Source organism: Ranitomeya variabilis, chromosome 2 (genome assembly GCF_051348905.1).
Source record: "Ranitomeya variabilis isolate aRanVar5 chromosome 2, aRanVar5.hap1, whole genome shotgun sequence".
In the NCBI taxonomy this organism is placed as follows: domain Eukaryota; kingdom Metazoa; phylum Chordata; class Amphibia; order Anura; family Dendrobatidae; genus Ranitomeya; species Ranitomeya variabilis.
Genome location: NC_135233.1, coordinates 392,841,638 through 392,866,576, shown reverse-complemented (window position 1 = coordinate 392,866,576; position 24,939 = coordinate 392,841,638). Strand labels below are relative to the sequence as shown.

Here is a 24,939-nt window from a genome sequence, read left to right as displayed (position 1 = left end):
TTTGCGCTCCCGCAGACGCCTATTGATCTGGATAGCCATTGTCATGGACTCATTCAGACCCGCAGGCACAGGGAACCCCACCATAACATCCTTAATGGCATCAGAGAGACCCTCTCTGAAATTCGCCGCCAGGGCGCACTCATTCCACTGAGTAAGCACAGCCCATTTACGGAATTTCTGGCAGTATATTTCAGCTTCGTCTTGCCCCTGAGATAGGGACATCAAGGCCTTTTCTGCCTGAAGTTCTAACTGAGGTTCCTCATAAAGCAACCCCAAGGCCAGAAAAAACGCATCCACATTGAGCAACGCAGGATCCCCTGGAGCCAATGCAAAAGCCCAATCCTGAGGGTCGCCCCGGAGCAAGGAAATCACAATCCTGACCTGCTGAGCAGGATCTCCAGCAGAGCGAGATTTCAGGGACAAAAACAACTTGCAATTATTTTTGAAATTTTGAAAGCAAGATCTATTCCCCGAGAAAAATTCAGGCAAAGGAATTCTAGGTTCAGATATAGGAACATGAACAACAAAATCTTGTAAATTTTGAACTTTCGTGGTGAGATTATTCAAACCTGCAGCTAAACTCTGAATATCCATTTTAAACAGGTGAACACAGAGCCATTCCAGGATTAGAAGGAGAGAGAGAGAGAAAGGCTGCAATATAGGCAGACTTGCAAGAGATTCAATTACAAGCACACTCAGAACTGAGGAAAAAAAAAAAAAATCTTCAGCAGACTTCTCTTTTCTCTCCTTTCTCTGTCAATTAATTTAACCCTTTTCGGGCCGGTCAAACTGTTATGGTTCTCAATGGCAAGAGAACATAGCCCAGCAAACATAAGAACTAGCTCTTGGAAGGATGGAAACTAAACTGACCATGAACTAAACCTGCCGCACAACTAACAGTAGCCGGGTAGCATAGCCTGCGTTTTATCCCTAGACGCCCAGCGCCGGCCGGCGGACTAACTAATCCTGGCACAGGAAAATATAGTCCTGGCTCACCTCTAGAGAAATTTCCCCGAAAGGCAGACAGAGGCCCCCACAAATATTGGCGGTGATTTTAGATGAAATGACAAACGTAGTATGAAAATAGGTTTAGCAAAATTGAGGTCCGCTTACTAGATAGCAGGAAGACAGAAAGGGCACTTTCATGGTCAGCTGAAAACCCTATCAAAACACCATCCTGAAATTACTTTAAGACTCTAGTATTAACTCATAACATCAGAGTGGCAATTTCAGATCACAAGAGCTTTCCAGACACAGAAACGAAACTACAGCTGTGAACTGGAACAAAATGCAAAAACAAACAAGGACTAAAGTCCAACTTAGCTGGGAGTTGTCTAGCAGCAGGAACATGCACAGAAAGGCTTCTGATTACAATGTTGACCGGCATGGAAGTGACAGAGGAGCAAGGCTAAATAGCGACTCCCACATCCTGATGGAAACAGGTGAACAGAGAGGATGATGCACACCAGTTCAATTCCACCAGTGGCCACAGGGGGAGCCCAAAATCCAATTTCACAACAGGCAGTATTATAGTAGTTATATTCTTGTACATAGGGGCAGTATTATAGTAGTTATATTGTTGTACATAAGAGCAGTATTATAGTAGTTATATTCTTGTACGTAGGAGCAGTATTATAGTAGTTATATTGTTGTACATAGGAGGCAGTATTATAGTAGTTATATTCTTGTACATAGGGGCAGTATTATAGTAGTTATATTCTTGTACATAGGGAGCAGTATTATAGTAGTTATATTCTTGTACATAGGAGCAGTATTATAGTATTTATATTCTGGTACATAGGAGCAGTATTATAGTAGTTATATTCTTGTACATAGGAGCAGTATTATAGCAGTTATATTCTTGTACATAGGAGCAGTATTATAGTAGTTATATTCTTATACATAGGGGCAGTATTATAGTAGTTATATTCTTGTACATTGGGGCAGAATTATAGTAGTTATATTCTTGTACATAGGAGCAGTATTATGGTAGTTATATTCTTGTACATAGGAGCAGTATTATACTGATATTCTACATTAACATGCACAAAACAACTATATAAAACAACTTACTTGTACTAAGTCCATGAGTGATCAGGTAACTTATTTACAAAGCCGAGAATAAAATTTCTTGTCATCCAAATATTCACACCCATCAGCTGAATTTGGCCCATGCCCTTTTTTGACCCAATATTCTCTGCCTAATTTAGATGATCAGTTTTTTGATACATCAGTACGTGCTTTCATGAAGTTGTCTGTTAGTTTTCATGTTGTAAATCCCCATGTATAGCTGCTCTGCACCTCCACTAAGCTGTAGCGCTGAATTATTGTATTGACACATTGTCAGCTCCTGTGTGCTGATCTCAGTACATGGATGATGCTGCACATATCACACATTGCTAGATGAAATGTATCTAAACATCATCACTCTCTGCCAGCTGCCTGGAGCACAAAGGAAACACGAACCTATAACGATTCTCTGCTTCCATTGTTACCTTTCTGCTGAGCTTTTCTTTGTTACGTTTTACATAAGAAATTCTTGTCATTCTTACTCTAAAACTAAATATCAATGAGTCTACGAAAAGGAAATATAATGTTACATAAGTTACAGAATCATAACATTAAGTTCAGACTATGACCTGTTACATTATAATGTCAGTGTATAATATTGATTTGATGATTTGGAATAATCTGAATCTGTATAACCAGAGCGAGGTTAGAATTTTTTTTCCATTTTTGTGGATGTAATATTTATTCGCTGACAACACTGAGGGATGACGAGCATCGCAGTTGTACCTGTAGCTTTTGGGTTGTTTTATAATATCAGTCAGAAATAATAAGTGATGAATTTTATCTAAATATTCTTAAGGCACAGAGAGCCAAGAAAGCAAGAAAGGGCCGCTCTGCGTCTTGTGTAATTTCTCAAAGGTCATCGTGTTATTTAACTTTTTACTGTTCATCCTTCTGACATTTTGAAAAATGGAAACAATGTTACTCAATTTCTTACTAAAATACCTGGAAAAAGTTTCTTTCTATGTGGAGACAGATGAAGATTTTCTATTACAATGTGTTTTAGGTTAACTTCACATGTTCATGTTCGAAAAATTATCACTATTATTATTCTACGTTGTTATATGGGACTGCAGGTGACATCTGCTACATTATCTGTACTCAGAGAGTTATCACTTATCTGTGGTGTTACATAGGACTGCAGGTGACATCTACTACATTACCTGTGCTCAGAGAGTTATCACTGTGTTATCTGTGGTGTTACATAGGACTGCAGGTGACATCTACTACATTACATGTACTCAGAGAGTGACCACTGTGTTATCTGTGGTGTTACATAGGACTGCAGGTGACATCTACTACGTTAGCTGTACTCAGAGCGTTATCACTGTGTTATCTGTGGTGTTACATAGAACTGCAGGTGACATCTACTACATTACCTGCACTCAGAGTTAACACTGTGTTATCTGTGGTGTTACATAGGACTGCAGGTGACATCTACTACATTATCTGCACTCAGACAGTTAGCATTGTGTTATCTGTGGTGTTACAGAGGACTGCAGGCTTGTTTTTTATGAATAATATGTAATCAGTCCTGACCTCTTCTTACAATGCCTAATTACAGACGTGTTTTGACAATCTTTTCTTTGTGTTTTTTACAAGTTGCTAATTTTAACAATCCAGGACAAACAAGCAGATGTCTGTGAAATGTCTGGAGATGTGATGACGCTTCCTTTCTCCTATCTCCCTCAGTCAGATGTTTCTCTGTCTGATACAAATGACTTTTATTCCATTTCAAAGGATATTCCTTACTGCTTTTATAATGAATGTTAACAAGGAGGACAGGATATGGTGGCCATATTTATTTGTGAAATTGGCACACAAGTACAGGATTTCTTCTAAGGTTTCCCAACTCCTCTGCAGATGTAGTGAGGACCGCTTTGTATCAGAACCATCACAGCACATGTTAACAATTGACAAAAAGAGAGAGAGAAAGAAACAAAGAAAGAAAGAAAGAAAGGAATATGTTCCATCTTCATTGTCCAATCTTTCTAATTTCCATATAGCATTTATCTGCTTTCTGTCAGTGAATAGGACTCTTCTTCTTTGCACCAATGAATTGACATCGCTTCTATTCCTGGCTATGCTCATAAAGCTGAGTTTTTAGGGTAATATAATGTTAGCTCAACACATCATCGTTTCCCCTGCCCTAAACTCCTGACTGAAGCATTTTTATCAGAAGTGTTAATCAAGCTCTCGGAACAAGATGAAATATGTTGTGCTGTTTTGTTGATGTCACATCAGTTGTGTTGACTGATTTATTATAAAATTCCTTCATCATTCTCAGCAAGACAAGGTCAAAATAGAGGTTTTCTGTCTCTAAATTTAAGCAAAAAAACTTTTCATTCATTGACAGTTGATAGAGGTATTTAAAAGTATGTCAGATATTTGCAGAATATATTTTAGTAGTTGTCGCATTGTTTGACACATACTAATATATTACCAATATTTTATGTGCACTTCATAAAGTCAAAAATTTTAAAGGGATGACTTCAGACCCCATGGCGGTCCCACTCCGGTCCAAGAATAAGATCAGAAAGTTGTAACCATTCCTAATCCACATTAAATGCACAACACTGAATTCACATACAATGAAGTTCTACCAGGAATCTTACCATTGTGTAGCTGTGAGCCACCTGCAAGAGCTCCACACAACCTTGTGCGTCCCCAAATGACCGAATCCCCAGACAATTAGACGGATGAAGCTGTTTCATAAGAAAGTTGCAACAAACGTCTATAACTTGGGAGAGCTGAAGAAGACAAGCAGCAGCCAGCAAACTTTCTATGGTGTCTTCCTTGAGTTCCAAAATACCTAAAATGTAAAAAGAACATGATTTATTTACAAATATTCTAACTTCTATTCTTGTTCTGTTAACTCTCAGAACTCAGAATTTCTTATAATGTAGCTGCATTTTCTGCTGTAATGCATTGTTTAAAACATAAGGTGTACGATACATTACATTACTGACCCTGAATTACACCATGTATTATACTCCAGAGCTGCACTCACCAATCATACATTACATTGATGTAGACAAAAAGTCATAATCTCCTACGGTGAAACGTTAGATTATAATGCAAGATGTAACACAAGACTCATCCAGAAGATTAGTGAGTGAAGCTCTGGGGTATAATACAGGATGTAACTCAGGATCAGTAATTTAATGTATGTACACAGTGACTGCACCAGCAGAATAGTGAGTGCAGCTCTGGAGTATAATACAGGATGTAGCTGATGATCAGCACAGGGTCAGTAATGTAATGTATGTACACAGTGACTGCACCAGCAGAATAGTGAGTGCAGCTCTGGAGTATAATAAAGGATGTACCTCAGGATAAGTAATGTAATGTATGTACACAGCGACTGCACCAGCAGAATAGTGAGTGCAGCTCTGGAGCATAATACAGGTTGTAACTCAGGATCAGTAATGTATGTACACAGTGACTGCACCAGCAGAATAGTGAGTGCAGCTCTGGAGCATAATACAGGATGTAACTCAGGATCAATAATGTAATGTATGTACACAGTGACTGCACCAGCAGAATAGTGAGTGCAGCTCTGTGGTATAATACAGGATGTAACTCAGGATCAGTAATGTAATGTATGAACACAGTGACTGCACCAGCAGAATAGTGAGTGCAGCTCTGGAGTATAATACAGGATGTAACTCAGGATCAGTAATGTAATGTATGTACACAGTGACTGCACCAGCAGAATAGTGAGTGCAACTCTGGAGTATAATAAAGGATGTAACTCAGGATAAGTAATGTATGTACACAGTGACGGCACCAGCAGAATAGCGAGTGCAGCTCTGGTGTATAATACAGGATGTAACTCAGGATCAGTAATGGAATGTATGTACACAGTGACTGCATCAGCAGAATAGTGAGTGCAGCTCTGGAGTATAATACAGGATGTAACTCAGGATCAGTAATGTAATGTATGTACACAGTGACTGCACCAGCAGAACAGTGAGTGCAGCTCTGGAGTATAATACAGGATGTAACTCAGGATCAGTACAGGATAAGTAATGTAACATATGTTATTCGATTCTCCATCCCCTTATGGAATAATTATACGTAGACCTGAAATTTTAGCTCATATTTTGTAACATTTTATTGAAATATTTGATTTTTTTGTACCAAAAAAGACACAAAAAAGGTTAAATACAAAAAATTGCTCTTTTATGTACAAAATTCATGGGCCTTATGCACCATGATAAAGAATTTTTTACCAATAAAGTCAACAAATACCAGAAGACAGAAAGGTGACTTTAAAAAATTTCGCAGGTGATAAATCGCGTCATTATGTGTAAACTCTTGGTTGCGCTCAATAATGCAGTGGCCTCTTTTTTATCAGGTTCTAGCAGAACATCCTAGACTGTTCATTTCTACGCTACTTCTTTATTCTGGGAGTTGCTCTGACATTTGCCACTTCCTCCACTGGTCAAAGGGTTTCCTCCCTGTATGCATTCTAATTCACAGATGCAATCTCGATAAAAGAGAGCTGCAGCCGCTGACGGACAGATGAATGCAGCGCACCCTCAGCCTCCACATCTGGCCGCATTCAGCGACTTATAATAGGAATAATCAGGCTCCTTCCATTATATCTGCAGATTAAGGGCTCTCACTCTGGGAAATGTGTCAGTGTTTGAACTCATCTTGTGCGCATTTTATAACTGGATTTATATGGAAATCAGGTGCTGGACTTTCCTGTGATAATGAGGCTGTTTGATAGTGTCAGCCCCTTGTGTCTCTATTACAGGAGCCATCGGAGCTGTATATGAATCACACACGAGTTCTTTCTTGTAGATGTTTCATCCTAGCAGATGACATTTTCATTCTTGTCACTCTTTGTGGATTACTTGTGGTTGCACTTAATAATATTCAGGGCTGCCACCAGAAATTTCAGAGCCCCATACTGGCAACATTTTTGGGCCCCTTTGTGACTCCACCAAGGCTCCACCCCAGCTCAGCCTCCACCCCTCGAACCTTCTACAGTCCCATGATCCATTCTTGGAAAACTCCATATCTGCACCATGTCCTCACCAATCACATATTAACAATTCCCATCAAACACCAGATCACATATATAGCCATCAGCTTTTGTTTTGGTCAAAAGATTTTTTAAGACGCCTCCACAACAAGGTAGCATCTTTTGGCCAGACCCTACAGTACTCACCACACATTGACTAAATAATACCACATACAAGGGACAAATATCCTTACACCATGACCAGACTACATATTACCACCACATAGTGACCGAATAATACCACATACAAGGGACAAATACCATCACACCATGACCAGACTACATATTACCACCACATAGTGACCAAATAATACCACATACAAGGGACAAATACCATCACACCATGACCAGACTACATATTACCACCACATAGTGACCAAATAATACCACATACAAGGGACAAATACCATCACACCATGACCAGACTACATTATGCCACCGTATGGTGACCGAATAATACCATATACAAGGGACAAATACCATCACAATGTAGGGAAAAGAACCAAGTTGATGGTCTCTCCTGCGTATCTGGGCCGGAACCGTCGGGGCTGTCACCAGCGTTTCAGGGGAAAGATTACTGACTGGAGCCGCACAGGGCACCTGACTGTTGGGTTGGGTCAGACTTAAATAGCAGATTGAGTGGGTAGACAGGACACTTGGCAGGGACCGAGCTTGTGAGTAGTAAGATGGTTAACTCCCTCTTCATGGACCCACGCCCGTTAGCTGTGCCTATAACCCAGCTAGCTAGACTGACGACGCTTCCTACCCTCAGCCCAGAGAGACTTCCTTACCGGGTAGTGACCAGGATAAAGTACAGACCTTCGCTCTGCTCACCACCGCGGAGGCATCGCTTAGTCCCATCCTTGTGGTGTCTGCTGAGGACCAGCATCCTGTGGCTGTCTCCGCTGGACTGTGTGCTCCTACTGCGGCCTTGCTCACTGAACTCTCTGCTTCCTCTTCTGTGCCGCCGACCATCACCTCTGCCTCACGGTGTGCACGGATCAGGAGATCGCGTGCTGAAGAACCCGGAGGATTCGTCCTCGCAAGGAGAAAGTGCAACGCTCATCTGCGGAACTGGATCAGAGACATCTCGAGCCACCTGAGGCGCCACCATGGGATCTTCCAGCTGCTTTCCTCCAGCAAACAGAGACTGATAAGTTAACCTGTTAAATTCTATTGCCTTTGACTTTCCCCCTATCCTCCAATTACATTCCCTACCCCCTGCTTGTAGCATTACTGTTATTACACATATAGAACCTGTTAACCCTTGTTCTGCCTCCTGTGTGTCACTGCATCCTATGCACCTGCTAGCATCCTACAACAACATTATGGTAAGACCACATATTACCACCACATAGTGACCAAGTAATACCACATGCAAGGAACAAATACCACCACACCATGGCCGTGAAAAGAAAACCCAAACCTACAGGGCCCTGTGTGAAAAAGTGATTGACCTCCCCTAAAACATAAATTAACTGCGGTTTACCACATCTTTGGGAAGCTGTCTAAATTCCCTAGCCACACCAAGCCTGATTATTTCCACTCCTGTTCTCAATCAAGAAATCACTTAAATAGGACCTGACAGACTAAGTGAAGTAAACCAAAGATTCTCAAAAGCTAGACATCATGCCATGATCTAAAGAAATTCTGGAACAAATGAGAAACAAAGTAATTGAGATATATCAGACTGGAAAAGTTAATAAAGCCATGTCTAAAGCTTTGGGACTCGAGTGAATCACAGTGAGAGCCATTATTCACAAATGGCGAAAGCATGGACTAGTTGTGAACCTTCCCATTAATAGACGGCTGACCAAAATTACCGCAAGAGCACAGCAACGACATATTCAAGAGGTCAAGAGAGACCTCACAACAACATCTAAAGAACTGCAGGCCTCACTTTCCTCAGTTAAGGTCAGTGTCATGACTCCACCATAAGAAAGAGGTTGGTCAAAAATGTCGTGCATGGCAGAGTTCCAAGATGAAAACCACTGCTGAGCAATAAGAACATAAAGGCTTGTCTCAGTTTTGCTAGAAAACATCTTGATGATTCCCAAGACTTTTGGGAGAATACTCTGTGGACTGACAAAACAAAAGTTGAAATTTTTGTAAGGTGTATGTCCCATTACATCTGGCGTAGAAGTAACACAGCATTTCAGAAAAGGAACATCATACCAACAGAAAAATAGGGTGGTGGTAGTGTGATGGTCTGGGGCTGTTTTGCTGCTTGAGCACTTAGAAGACTTGATGTGGTAAATGGAACCATAAATTCTGCCATCTACCAAAAGATCCTGAATGAGAATGTCTGCCCATCTGTTCCTGACCTCAAGCTGAAGCGTACTTGGGTTATGCAGCAGGACAATGATCAAAAACATCTCAGCAAGTCCACCTCTGAATAGCTGAAGAAAAACAAAAAGAATACTTAGGAATAACCTAGTCAAAGTCCTGACCTTTATCCGATCGAGATGCTGTGGCATGACCTTAAAGGGAACCTGTCACCCCCAAAATCAAAGATGAGCTAAGCCCACCAGCATCAGGGGCTTATCCACAGCATTCTGTAATGCTGTAGATAAGCCCCCAATGTATTCTGAAAGATGAGAAAAAGAGGTTAGATTATACTCACCCAGGGTCGGTCCCGCTGCGGTCAGGTCGGATGGGCGTCGCGGACCGGTCCGGGGCCTTCCATCTTTTTACAATGACGTCCTCTTCTTGTATTAATGCTGCGGCTCTGGCACAGGCATACTTTGTCTGCCCTGTTGAGGGCAGAGCAAAGTACAGCAGTGCGCAGGCACCGGGAAAGGTCTGAGAGACCCGGCACCTGTGCACTGCAGTACTTTGCTCTGCCCTCAACAGGGCAGACAAAGTACGCCTGCGCCAGAGCCGCAGCATGAAGACAAGAAGAGGACGTCATCGTATGAAGATGGGAGGCCCCGGACTGGACCGCGATACCCATTGGATCGGACTACCCACCCAGGTGAGTATAATCTAACATCTTTTTCTCATCTTTCAGGATACATCGGGGGCTTATCTACAGCATTACAGAATGCTGTAGATAAGCCCCTGATGCTGGTGGGCTTAGCTCATCTTCGATTTTGGGGGTGACAGGTTCCCTTTAAAAAGGTGATTCATGTTCAGAAACCTCCAATGTGGCTGAATTATAACAAATCTACAAAGATGAGTGGCCAAAATTCCTCCAGAGCATTGTAAAAGACTCATTGACAGTTATTGTAAATGCTTGATTGCAGTTTTTGCTGCTAAGGGTGACCCAACCAATCACTTTTTCATACAGGTCCCTGTATGTTTGGATTTTTTTTTCCCTTAATAATAAACCCTTCATTTATAAACTGCATTTTGTGTTACTTGTTATATCTTTGTCTAATAATTACATTTGTTTGGTGATCTGAAACATTTAAGTGGGAGAAACATACAAAAGAATAGGAAATCAGGAAAGGGGCAAACAATTTTTCACACAACTGTATTACCACCACACAGTGACCGAATAATACCACAAACAATGAGCAAATATCACCACACAATGGCCGCACCACATAGTGACCAATTAATACCACATACAAGAAACAAATCGTAACACTGTGACCAGATTACATATTACCACCACATAGTGACCGATTAATACCACATACAAGAAACAAATATCACAACACTGTGACCAGATTCCATATTACCACCACATAGAGACCGAATAATACCACATACAAGGATCAAATATCGCCATACCATGACTGGACTACATATTACCACCACATATTTTTTTTTTTATTATTATTTACACTGTGTTCCAAATTATTATGCACGAAGAGTTTAGGAGTGATAAGGTTAGAATTTTTTTGTTTGTCATTTAAACTTATTGATGGTGATGTGTGTCAGGGCTCTTTATATCACTGAAAGCAATTGCAGATACCTGTGCAAATTAGTTTGGCAGGTGTGTCCAAATAAAGGGAAGACTCCTTAAGAAGGCTGTTCCACATTATTAAGCAGCCTACATTTTTGGCCAAAATGGGAAAGAAAAAGGATGTGTCGGCTGCTGAGAAGTAACAAATTGTGGAGTATTTAGGTAAAGGCATGACTACAATCAACATTGCCAAGACACTTCATCGTGATCATCGCACAATCAAGAAGTATGTAGCTGATTCCCAGCACACACGTGTGCGTGCTGATAAGGAAAAATTGAGGACTCTTTCCAACAGGCAATTGCATAAGGTTAAAAGAGCAGCTGCAAAAATGCCTTGTCATAGCAGCAGACGAGTTTTTGAAGCTGCTGGTGCCTCCAACGTCCCCAGAACAACAAGATGCAGGGTCCTTCAGAGGTTTGCAGCTGTGCGTAAGCCATCCTGTCGACCACCTCTATCCACTGTACACAAGCAGAAACGGCTCCAGTGGGCCAAACGATACATGAAGATTGACTTCCAAACTGTTTTGTTCACCGATGAGTGCCGTGCAACGCTCGATGGTCCAGATGGATGGAGTGGAGGATGGCTGGTTGATGGACACCCCATGAAAACAAGGCTAAGGCGCCAACAAGGAGGAGGTGGAGTAATGTTTTGGGCTGGAATCATGGGGAGAGAGATTGTCGGCCCCTTTATGATCCCTGAAGGGGTAAAGATGAACTCCATAATCTATGTGGAGTTTCTAAAACAACACTTCCTGCCATGGTTCAAGAGGAAGAACCGTGCTTTCCGCAGCAAGATCATTTTCATGCATGATAATGCACCGTCTCATGCTGCAAAAAACACATCTGCATCTCTGGCTGCTATGGACATAAAAGAGGACAAACTTATGGTGTGGCCACCATCTTCCCCTGGCCTCAACCCCATTGAGAACCTCTGGAGCATCATCAAAAGGAGTGTCTATGATGGCGGGAGGCAGTTCACATCTAAGCAACAGCTCTGGGAGGGGATTCTGTCCACATGCAAAACAACTGAAGCAGAAACCATCCAAAAACTGACAAATTCAATGGACGAGAGAGTTCAGAAGCTTCTTTCGAACAAGGGGTCCTACGTGCAAATGTAACATCACCTAGAATAAAGTTTTCACTTGAAAACTGTTTGATTTCATTTTGTAATAAGCTGATAATGTTTATAACTTCACAATTGACCATTTTTTGTTCAAAATAAAAAAAAAAGGTTGAAAACTCTGCTGTGCATAATAATTTGGAACATGCATTTTGAGTGTTTATTTTTTTTTAAAAAGATACTGTTTTCATAGGCAGTTTGTTCCAAAACATTGCAATTATACTAGAATAGTAGATGACTGGAAAATAACAATGACTGCAATTCAGATAGGTAATTTAGAGAAAATATGAGGAAATATTATTTGCATAATAATTTGGAACACAGTGTATATAGCACCATTGATTCCATTGTGCTGTACATGAGAAGGGGTTACATACAAACTACAGATATCACTTACAGTAAGCAAACTAACAATTATAGACTTATACAGAGGGGCGAGGACCCTGCCCTTGCGGGCTTACATTCTACAGGATTATGGGGAAGGAGACAATAGGTTGAGGGTTGCAGGAGCTCCGGTGTTGGTGAGGCTGTAGCTTCGGTAGTGGTGAGGAGGCAGCAGGGTCAGTGCAGGCTGTAGGCTTTCCTGAAGAGGTGGGTTTTCAGGTTTCATCTGAAGGATCTAAATGTGGTTTATAATCGGACGTGTTGTGGCAAAGAATTCCAGAGGATGGGGAATGTTCGGGAGAAGTCTTGGAGGCGGTTGGGTGAGGAGCGAATAAGTGTGGAGAAGAGAAGGAGGTCTTGGAAGGACCGGAGATTACGTGAGGGAAGATATCAGGAGATTAGTTCTGAGATATATGGAGGAGACAGGTTATGGATGGCTTTATAGGTCAGGCATGTGACAAGGCTCGTTAAAGGGTCAACATTGACTGTTAGGATTGCTACTTCCAATAGGTCGCACTAGAGATCTAGTCCTCTTCCTCTCTAAAAAGACAATTTGCATATTTCCCAGAGGAGCATTGAGGCTTTAAGTCTCCTCACCTCGACATGCTTATCATGTCACTCTCCGCAAAGAGAAACGATACTTCTTGGATCTAGGTCAGTGTTAGTCATTTGAACTGGATACACTGACGGAATGGGAGCCAGTGAAGAGATTTGCAGAGGGGGAAGCGGAGGAGTAGCGAGGAGAGAGATGGATTAGTCGGGCAGCAGAGTTAAGGATGGACTGGAGAGGTGCAAAGGTGTTAGCAGGGAGGCCGCAGAAAAGGATGTTGCAGTAGTTGAGATAGGAGATGATTAGGGCATGCACAAGCATTTTAATAGAATGATAGTTGAGGAAAGGACGGATTCTGGAAATATTTTTGAGCTGGAGGCGACAGGAGGTGGAAAGAGCTTGGATGTGCAGTTTGAAGGACAGAGCAGAGTCGAGGGTTATTCCGAGGCAGCGGACTTCCGGTACGGGGGAAAATGTGATGTCATTAATAGTGATAGATAGGTCAGGTAAGGAAGATCTATGAGATGGAGGAAAGATGATGAGTTCAGATTTGTCCACATTGAGTTTGGGGAAGCGAGAGGAGAAGAAGGAGGATATGGCTGATAGACACTCCGGGATTCTGGACAGCAGAGAGATGACGTCTGGGCCAGAGAGGTAGATCTGAGTGTCATCAGCATAATGGTGGTACTGGAATCCATGGGGAGTTGTCCCAGGCCGAGTGTATAGATTGAGAGGAGTATATATATATTGTAACATCCGACACTATCTGTGGACAGGGATTACTCGCTTGTCTGGTCATTGAGGCATACGCTGGGACACTCAGGGTTAAAAAAAAAAAACAAGTCCATTTGGTTTATTAGTAAACAGCATAAACTGCTCCTCAGAAACTTGGTAGTATGCAGCAACCAGTACACTGTCCATTACATGTTTGTCTCTATAGAACAGACACAGTCTCTCACTGACCCCAGTCAGCATTACATGGATTCCTGTCCATTACCTGTTGGTGTCGGCCACACAGGTTCCTGGATGCCTCTTATCCTCAGAGGTATCCCACAAACAGTTCTCACATAGTGACCAAATACTACAATACTGATCATTAATAAAAAAAAAAACACAGTACTAATAGTACCACAAGTGCCATTGTACCCAGGAGCTTTGTACACATTATACAGTGTATAAAGTCAGTGAACAGGTAATACAGTGATCACCAGTGACATTATATACAGGAGCTCGGTATATTGTGTCAATGCACAGGTAATGGAAAAAAATATATAACAAGAATATGTGCTAAATGGACACTGTCATTAAACAAAACTTAAAATCAATAGTACAAGGGAATATAAGAAAATATATAATATAGCAGAATTCTGCTTTTTTCTCCACTTATGAGCCACTTCTACTCCTTTGCTTCTTGAACTCATCACTCACTATACTGCTTAAATTAATCTTACCTAAGACAAAATGAACTTCCAGTTCATTGAGGAATCAAATTGCAGCTTCCTATTAAAGTATATGCAGAGGGAAATGTGTAGAAAGACACAATGTTCTGCTGCTTTACAGTAAGTGTTTCAACTCACCTCAGTGCTGAATTTACAGCTACCCTGCTCAGTTCTGATGTACAGTATAGCGCTCAAAATGCTGCTACTTTCAATTAGTGTTACCTTACCTGCTGGATTTAGAGCTACATTGCTAAGTACTGCTGTTTAATGTCATCACTGTAGTAAGTGTTTATCTCACCCAATTCTAGATTCACAGCTATACTGCTCAGTATTGTTGTATAATGTCTCCATGCTGTTATATTTTCTAGTGTTTTTTCTCTTTCTAGTTCACTGCTTAATACTTCTATATAATATCATCCATGTTACTGCTTTCAAGTAAGTGTTTTATGGAGTGCTGGATTTCCAGCTGAAATGCTCATTACTATTGTATAATATCTTTCATGCTGCTGCTGCTTCTAAACATGTGCTATAAAGAAACAATTGAGCAGGAATCCCTTATGTCTGTGTGTGCTGTGTTTGGGAAACATCATGGTAGCTAGCCTCCATCCACCAGCTCAGAGACAACTGAAAACTAAAGCTGAATCCCTCAAATGGGAAAACTTTTGAAAAATCCAGGATAAAAATTTATTAAAGGCCATAAATACGGTATTTTCTCATGTCTACAAAAAAGTGTATTCTAAAAATGCATTTGAAATCACTTGTTTTGAAAAACTATATGAACCCAAACATAGAGGGGGCACAATGCCTGCCCACCATCACATAATCTACATTCTGAGTATGGCAAAGAAAAATCCCTGCTTTTTAGGCTATGTGCACATGATGCGGATTTGCTGCAGATCCGCACTGTGATGTACAGTACAATGTAAATCAATGTGAAAAAAAGATAGCTGTGCAGATGGTGCGGAAAAATCAGTGCGGAATTGCTGCGGATTTCAAAGAAATGCATGTCACTTCTTTTGTGCGGATCTGCAGCGTTTCTGCACCCCTCCATGACAAAAATCCGCAGTGGCAAAAACCGCAGAAAATCCACACAAAATTCGCATCAATTCCGCATAAAAACTGCACAAAATCCGCGGCCGTGGATTCTGCCAGGAGATGCGGATTTTGTGCAGAAAATTCTGCACCCCATTCCGCAACGTGTGCACATAGCCTTACACCTACCTATTCCAAGGGAAGTTGAAGAATGGGATGAAGAGTTGCTTTTAATAGAAAACAGTTATGCCTTGTGAACTCTATTTTTATTCATTTAATGGACGGCCTTCAGCTCGATCTTGAGCCATGGTGACTTGATGGATAAATGCCCTGTAGGAAGATCAATCTTGTGCAAGCATAGATAGGTCTATAATGGTCTTCTCCACCATTATTTTTTCTTTTACTCACTTATATAGCGCCATTAATCCCACAGCGCTTTTTATAGACATCATCATCACTGTCCCCATTGGGGCTCATAATCTACCCTCCCTATCAGAAACCTGAGTACCCGGAGGAAACCCACAAAAACTCCTTGTAGATGTTGTCCTCGGTGGGATATGAACCCAGGATGCCAGCACTGCAATGCAAGAGTGCTAACCACTGAGCCACCATACAGTGCTAACCACTGAGCCACCATATAGTGCTAACCACTGAGCCACCATATATAGTGCTAACCACTGAGCCATCATACAGTGCTAACCACTGAGCCACCATGCTGTCCTATTTTGATTGTATTAAGCCATCATGTTTCTGGTCTCCTCTTTAACTTGTTCCTTCTTCCTTCTCCAGTGATTGCTCTTTTTATATGATGTGTCCAAAGCAAACAAGTCGTAACCTTGTGATCCTTGCTTCCAGTGACATGTCTGGCTTGATTCGTTCCAAAATTGATTTTGCCACCCATGGTATTGAGAACATCCTTCTCCAGCTCCACAGTTTGAAGGCATGGATGTAACTTAAGATATCCAATGCTTTACTAGTATTGCTATTGTTTAAAGACCTCATAAACAAATATTGAAAAAAAAATATATTTATAGATAATCTAGATTAATCAGATATGTTCTTTTTTTTTTTTTTTTTTTAAAAAGGATGTTAGAATGGAAGACCGTTAACCAATTGCTTTTAAAGGTATGTTCTCATAAAGGACATTTATTATCCATCCACAGGAGAGGTCCCGTGCCCCCCAATATTTATGACTGCATGACTATAGCTAATAGGAGTGTGAGTAGAGCGATGTCCTTAGTGGGGAGCAAATACTTATCCTGAAAACCGTGCTCTAATATTCCTCATGGGAATATGGCATTTTCCTTGGACTCCGAGAAGAGCAGCACAACCCTATCTGGCCGTCTTATAGAGAATGATTGGAGAGGTGGCGTGCCTGCCGCAGACTTGGGATCAGTGAAAGATGCAAATAAGAGGCTGCTGTTTCCAACTTTATGCAGTGTTACACTCTATCGTTATCATGATTCTTGCGATACTATAGTACATTAGATCCCTTTATTGTATATGATTATTGTTTTTATACCATACTACAATCATGCCATGAGGATTGCAATGATTGCTGTTTTATGATTATTATTTTTGCATTACATGATTGCTGCTATTATTTTATTCCATCCTATAAATGTTGTCAGACTGGTTTATATTTTGTTAATAGTATTTGCAGAAAAACATACAGCCCTCACCACTTATAATTACACTAGATGGCTGCTGCTCTATTACTATTTATATGACTATTTAGGTGATGTAATTATACAATATTGCATTATATTCTTTTTATCATTACTATTCTATCATTAATATAAATAAATAATAATAATCCTGTAGGATTGCTGCTCCGGTTCTAGCTATTATACTGTATCGCATTATCTGGTTACTTTCTAGATGTATTATATTTCATGCTGTATTTGATTCTAACAATAAATAGTAACATTGTTGCAGTTGTCCCTCCTTTGACCTCTTCTTGTCATGTTTTCGCCGTCTTCCTTTGCTCAGAGACGGGAACAAGAAGCAGCAATTTCTACGTGTAAGAAAAGCTCTTTATCACAGGAGGGGAAATGTGTGAAGCCTCCAGAAGGTGAGAGTTGTCCTGTGGGGTCTCAATGGAGCAGGAAACCGCCGATTCTTATATTTGTAGATAGAAAAAAGCTTTCAGAATCTACCAAGAGAATTAAAGACTTAAGTTGGAAAGAAAATGATGGCGGAGAAACGCTAAGGAGACGATCTGCAGTTATTATAACCGCAATACTGAAAAGGCTAAAAGAGGACAAAGCTAAAGTGATGGCGAGAAGACGAAACGCTATCCTACAGCTCATATTATCTGCAATTTGTGTAATCGTGGGGGTTACATAGGACTGCATATAATTAGGGAGTTATCACTGTTATCTGTGGTGTTACATAGGACTGCAGGTGACATCTACTACATTATCTGTACTCAGAGATATCACTGTGTTATCTGTGATGTTACATAGGACTGCAGGTGACATCTACTACATTACCCTCAAGAGAGTTATCACTGTGTTATCTGTGGTGTTACATAGGACTGCAGGTGACATCTACTACATTATCTGTACTCAAGAGAGTTATCACTGTGTTATCTGTGGTGTTACATAGGACTGCAGGTGACATCTACATTATCTGTAGTCAGAGAGTTATCACTGTGCTATCTGTGGTGTTACATAGGACTGCAGGCGACATCTACTACATTATCTGTACTCAGGGAGTTATCACTCTGTTATCTGTGGTGTTACATAGGACTGCAGGTGACATCTACATTATATGTAGTCAGAGAGTTATCACTGTGTTATCTGTGGTGTTACATAGAACTGCAGGTGACATCTACTACATTATCTGTACTTAGAGAGTTATCACTGTGTTATCTGTGGTGTTACATAGGACTGCAGGTGACATCTACTACATTATCTGTACTTAGAGAGTTATCACTGTGTTATCTGTGGTGTTACATAGGACTGCAGGTGACATCTACTACATTATCTGTACTCAGAGATATCACTGTGTTATCTGTGGTGTTACATAGGACTGCAGGTGACATCTACTACATTACCCTCAAGAGAGTTATCACTGTGTTATCTGTGGTGTTACATAGGACTGCAGGTGACATCTACTACATTACCTGTACTCAAGAGAGTTATCACTGTGTTATCTGTGGTGTTACATAGGACTGCAGGTGACATCTACTACATTATCTGTGCTCAGAGAGTTATCACTGTGTTATCTGTGGTGTTACATAGGACTGCAGGCGACATCTACTACATTATCTGTACTTAGGGAGTTATCACTCTGTTATCTGTGGTGTTACATAGGACTGCAGGTGACATCTACATTATCTGTAGTCAGAGAGTTATCACTGTGTTATCTGTGGTGTTACATAGGACTGCAGGTGACATCTACTACATTATCTGCACTCAGAGAGTTATCACTGTGTTATCTGCTGTGTAACATAGGACTTCAGGTGACATCTACTACATTATCTGTACTCAGAGTTATCACTGTTATCTGTGGTGTTACATAGGACTGCAGGTGACATCTACTACATTATCTGTACTCCGTTATCACTGTGTTATCTGTGGAGTTACATAGGACTGCAGGTGATCTCTACTACATTATCTGTACTCAGAGAGTTATCACTGTGTTATCTGTGGAGTTACATAGGACTGCAGGTGATATCTACTACATTATCTGTACTCAGGGAGTTATCACTGTGTTATCTGTGGTGTTACACAGGACTGCAGGTGACATCTACTACATTATCTGTATTCAGAGTTATCACTGTGTATCTGTGCTGTTACATAGGACTGCAGGTGACATCTACTACATTATCTGTACTCAGAGTTATCACTGTGTATCTGTGCTGTTACATAGGACTTCTGAAGACTCCTGTAATACTTGGTGCTGAAGCTGTAATTCTTCCATTATTGTTTGTAGGTTTCTTTTTCGTGGCCTCTTTGGCATAAACTGATTGTCTTCTAGGATTTTTGGTTGATGCTTTGAGGTTCCTCTTGCTTTCCTGCAAGTATGTATTTAATCTCTGGAAAGGGATGACTGATCGGGTCGTGTTCTTTATACTGATATATATCCACAAAGATTTGGTTCCGTGGAGACTGGTGCATGATCCTGAATGGAATCTTTGAAGTCTGAGATATTTTTGATTCAAAATCAGCACATGAGGTTCTCTCCCTCTCTCCCTCATATCTTCATCTCTCCCTCGTGTCTCTGTCTTTCCCTCGTATTTCCGTCTCTCCCTCTCTCCCTCATATCTCAGTCTGTCTCTTGTATCTTCATCTCTCCCTCTCTCCCTCGTATTTCCGTCTCTCCCTTGTATCTCCCTCTCTCCCTCATGTCTACGTCTGTCTCTCGTATCTTCGTCTCTTTGGAGCGCCTCGTCAGGGCAAAGGGGTTACTCGGTACCGGGTCCGGTGTTCACAGGGGGATGTCACGGTGGCTGCGACCCGGTCCGTGGCCGTGGGACGTCCGTATAAAAGGGAAAGGTCTTTAAAGGGAATAAAGTGTATGCTCGTGACGCCACCTGTGGTATTCGGTCAGGGTGACCGACGCTGCTTTAAGGGGTCCGCTGGGGTGATGTTATGGCCGCTAGATGGTATACCTTCCCACAGGTGAAGTGTATCCCCAGGGCTTCCCGGTGTGTAGATGGTGGTATGATGAGAGGTGCAGTGAAGAACGAGGACACAAGGTTGCAGTCTCTTTACCTTTACTGAAGGTTTCAGCAGCCACAGTCCAGGGCACCAGATCACAGGGCAGGTAGGGTCCGGCCAGTTTAGAGGCAATTCCAGAGTCCCCTTGTCCAGGTGGAAATCAATAGCCTTCCCTTGCGCTATAGTGGTGTAGTCCCTTACTGCTAAGACACTCGTAAGGTCCTCACAGATGTGGTGTTTCTCTCTCTCTGTCCCCCGTATAGGATAGGACAAAACCCGTATGACTGGTGACTTGAGCCTGTTTATAGGGTCTCTTAGATAACCCGGCTCTGTGGGGTGTCACCGTGCCTCCTGGGTGTAGGTGTGGACAGGTAACGTGCAATTAGCTGTCCTGCCAGTCTCTGAAGTAAGGCTAAGAGGTCCTTACTACCTCGGTGTTCCGGCTACCGGTTATCTGCCCCTCAGAAGGAGGCAGCGTGCTCGAGGCTGGTCCCCTTCTGGTATCCTCTCCTGTGCTTTGCTTTCCTGCACGCTCACTCCAACGTATTCTGCTTTCTAAAATGTCTCCTTCTGGGAGCTGCAGTTCTTAGGGCAGTATTCCCCAACTACGGTCCTCAAGAGCCACCAACAGGTCATGTTTTCAGGATTTCCTTAGTGTTGCACAGGTGATTGAATGCTTGCCTGTCCAGGTGATGCAATTATCACCTGTGCAATACTAAGGAAATCCTCAAAACATGACCTGTTAGTGGCTCTTGAGGACCGGAGTTGGGGAACGCTGTCTTAGGGCATGCACAGCTCTGTGGACCCTCTGTCCTCCTCAGACGGACGTCTGGAACTTTCTAACTTTCCCTACAGACTACCAGTTATATATATATGGGGAGTCACCTAGTAAATAGGATCAAAACCTCCCACTGGTGGCCTGGAGTGTGAATATGTTGCATGCTTGTGGTACCTGGATGCAGTTATCCTTCCTTGCCTCCAAACGTAGCATCACTCTCCCCGAGAGGAAAGCAATGCCACTGTGACGACCAGAACCTTGGGGAACCACATCTTCCTCTCTCCCTCGTATCTCCGTCTGTCTCTCGTATCTCTGTCTCTTGCGCTCTCCCTCGTATCTCCATCTCTCCCTTGTATCTCCATCTCTCCCTCACATCTTCATCTCTCCCTCGTATCTCCGTCTGTGTCTCGTATCTCCGTCTCTCCCTCACATCTTCATCTCTCCCTCGTGTCTCTGTCTCTCCCTCATCTCTCCCTCATATCTCCATCTGTCTCTTGTATCTTCATCTCTCCCTCTCTCCCTCGTATCTCTGTCTCTCCCTCGTATTTCCGTCTCTACCTTGTATTTCCGTCTGTCTCTCGTATCTCCGTCTCTCCCTCTCTCTTTCGTATCTCCATCTGTCTCTCGTATCTCCCTCCTATCTCCATCTCTCCCTCGTATCTCCGTCTGTCTCTCGTATCTCTGTCTCTCGCTCTCTCCCTCGTATCTCCATCTGTCTCTCGTATCTCTGTCTGTCTCGTATCTCTGTCTCTCGCTCTCTCCCTCATATCTCCATCTGTCTCTCGTATCTCTGTCTGTCTCTCGTATCTTTGTCTCTCGCTCTCTCCCTCGTATCTCCATCTGTCTCTTGTATCTCCATCTGTCTCTCATATCTCTATCTCTCTCGCGCTCTCCCCCTGTATCTCAGTCTCTCCCTCATATCTCCATCTGTCTCTTGTATCTCCATCTGTCTCTCATATATCCGTCTCTCGCTCTCTCCCTCATATCTCCATCTGTCTCCTGTATCTCCGTCTCTCGCTCTCTCCCTTGTATCTCCATCTGTCTCTCGTATTGCCGTCTCTCCCTCACATCTTCATCTCTCCCTCATGTCTCTGTCTCTCCCTCGTCTCTCCCTCATATCTCCGTCTGTCTCTTGTATCTTCATCTCTCGCTCTCTCCCTCATGTCTCCGTCTGTCTCTCGTATCTTAGTCTCTTCCTGTCTCCCTCGTATCTCCACCTGTCTCTCATATCTCTGTCTCTCGCACTCTCCCTCATGTCTCTGTCTCTCCCTCATATCTCTGTCTGTCTCTTGTATCTTCATCTCTCCCTCTCTCCCTCGTATCTGTCTCTCCCTCGTATTTCCATCTGTCTCTCATATCTCTGTCTCTCCCTCTCTCTCTCGTATCTCCATTTGTCCCTCGTAACTCCATCTATCTCTTGTATCTCTGTCTGTTTCTCGTATCTTTGTCTCTCCCTCCTATCTCCATCTCTCTCTCGTTTTTCCATCTCTCCCTCTTATAGTCGTCTCTCCTTCGTATCTCCTTCTGTCTATCGTATCTCCATCTCTCACTCTCTCCCTCGTATCTGTCTGTCTCTCATATCTCTGTCTCTCCCTCATATCTCCATCTGTCTCTCATATCTCTGTCTCTCGCTCTCTCACTCGTATCTCCGTCTGTCTCTCGTATCTCCATCTGTCTCTCGTATCTCTGTCTCTCGCTCTCTCCCTCGTATCTCCATATGTCTCTCATATCTGTCTCTTGCTCTCTCCCTCGTATCTTCGTCTGTCTCTCGTCTCTGTCTCTTGCTCTCTCCCTCGTATCTCCGTCTGTCTCTCATATCTCTGTCTCTCGCTCTCTCACTCGTATCTCCGTCTGTCTCTCATATCTCTGTCTCTCGCTCTCTCCCTCGTATCTTCGTCTGTCTCTCATATCTCTGTCTCTCACTCTCTCCCTCGTATCTCCATCCCTTACTCTCCCTTGTATCTCCGTCTGTCTCTCATATCTCTGTCTCTCGCTCTCTCCCTCGTATCTCCATCCCTTACTCTCCCTTGTATCTCCGTCTGTCTCTCGCTCTCTCCCTCGTATCTTCTTCTGTCTCTCGTATCTCTGTCTCTCGCTCTCTCTCTGGTATATCCATCTGTCTCTCGTATCTCTGTCTCTCGCTCTCTCCCTGGTATCTCCATCTGTCTCTCGTATCTCTGTCTCTCGCTCTCTCCCTCGTATCTCCATCTGTCTCTTGTATCTCCATCTGTCTCTCCCTCATATCTTCGTCTGTCTCTCGTATCTCCGTCTGTCTCACTCTCTCCCTTGTATCTCCATATGTCTCTCATATCTCTGTCTCTCGCTCTCTCCCTCGTATCTCCGTCTCTCCCTCGTATCTCTGTCTGTCTCTCGTATCTCTGTCTCTCGCTCTCTCCCTCGTATCTCCATCTGTATCTGGTATCTCTATCTGTCTCTCCCTCGTCTCCCCCTCATATCTTCATCTGTCTCTCGTATCTCTGTCTGTCTCTCGCTCTCTCCCTTGTATCTCCATATGTCTCTCATATCTCTGTCTCTCGCTCTCTCCCTTGTATCTCCATCTGTCTCGTATCTCCGTCTCTCCCTCGTATCTCCGTCTGTCTCTCGTATCTGTCTCTCGCGCTCTCCCTCGGATCTCCATCTGTCTCTTGTATCTCCATCTCGCTCTCTCCCTCATATCTCCATCTCTCTCTCGTATCTCCATCTGTCTCTCGTATCTCTGTCTCTCGCTCTCTCCCTCGTATCTCCATCTGTATCTCATATCTGTCTCTCGCTCTCTCCCTCGTATCTCCATCTGTCTCTTGTATTTCCATCTCTCCCTCGTATCTCCGTCTGTCTCTCGTATCTCTGTCTCTTGCGCTCTCCCTCGTATCTCCATCTGTCTCTTGTATTTCCATCTCGCTCTCTCCCTCATATCTCCATCTGTCTCTCGTATCTCCATGGATTGAAATGTCCTGCTATAATGTCTCCCTTACACAGCACACACATATGAGTGATTCCTGTTCTTCTGTCATTATTTAGCATATGTTCTGAAGCAGCAACATGGAGGACATTATACAACAGTACTGAGCAGCCTAACTGTGAATCCAGCTCTAGGGTGACATGAAACACTTACAAGAGCGAAACAGCAGTACTGGCTTACAGCAGTACTGAGCAATGTAACAGGGAATCCATCATTGAGTGAGAAAAAAAACAGTTATTTGAAAGCAGCAGGATGGAGGACATTATAACAACAACCATTTGCATTACGCTTTTATCACAATGAACTCAAAACACATTTCGAAAGCAGGCAACCTTATGTAATGTCTGATGTAGAGGATTGTCTGTTTTTTTTAAATTCCAGACTAAATCAGTGCTTCTTGAGTGGAAATTTACATGTGTCCAGAGACGATATCTCCCTGGATGATCCAAGTAATGTGTTTCAGAGAGTGGGAGCTGTGCAACAAAAGGCTCTGCCTCCGAATGTTGTAAAATGGGTATCGACAGTTTATTCCTGCCTGCTGAATTGAGCACTTGGCAGGTAGTGTGGGGCTTCAGACGATCCTTTAAGTATCTGGGGCCTAAGTTGTTCATGGCTTACTGCAGTGTAGCTGTGAATCCAGCTCTATGATGAGATAAAACACTTACTTGAAGCGGTAGCACTGTCTGTCTTATTCTCTCCTTATCCTCAATACACTCTAATAGCCAGTTATCATCTGATCTATCAGTGAGTTGGCAGCCCTTGAGCAGGATTAGTGATTTCTAGGAGTGAATGATGAGTTCAGAAGGCAGGAGGGAGTAGAAGGGGCTCATAGGCGGAGAAAGAAGAGTGTTTGTCTACCAAGATATATTGTAAAGTTTCTTGCATTTACTTTTACTACACATTTATGCAAAGTTTAAGTTTTCTATTAGTGTTTTTAAAAGCACAAAATACACGACACATACTACAAGTCTACAACATGGCGTCCAGCG

At 42.5% G+C, this 24,939-nt stretch overlaps 1 protein-coding gene across 2 annotated transcripts in view; it reads right to left on the bottom strand.

The window, feature by feature from the left end:
- The window catches only part of KLHL4 (kelch like family member 4), a 306,427-nt gene that overhangs the window by 85,372 nt on the left and 196,116 nt on the right, over window positions 1–24,939 (bottom strand). For both annotated transcript variants that reach the window (XM_077286499.1, XM_077286498.1), the window contains exon 4: window positions 4,686–4,882. In XM_077286499.1, the coding sequence (XP_077142614.1) occupies window positions 4,686–4,882 (197 nt within the window). The remainder of the gene's footprint in view (window positions 1–4,685; window positions 4,883–24,939) is intronic.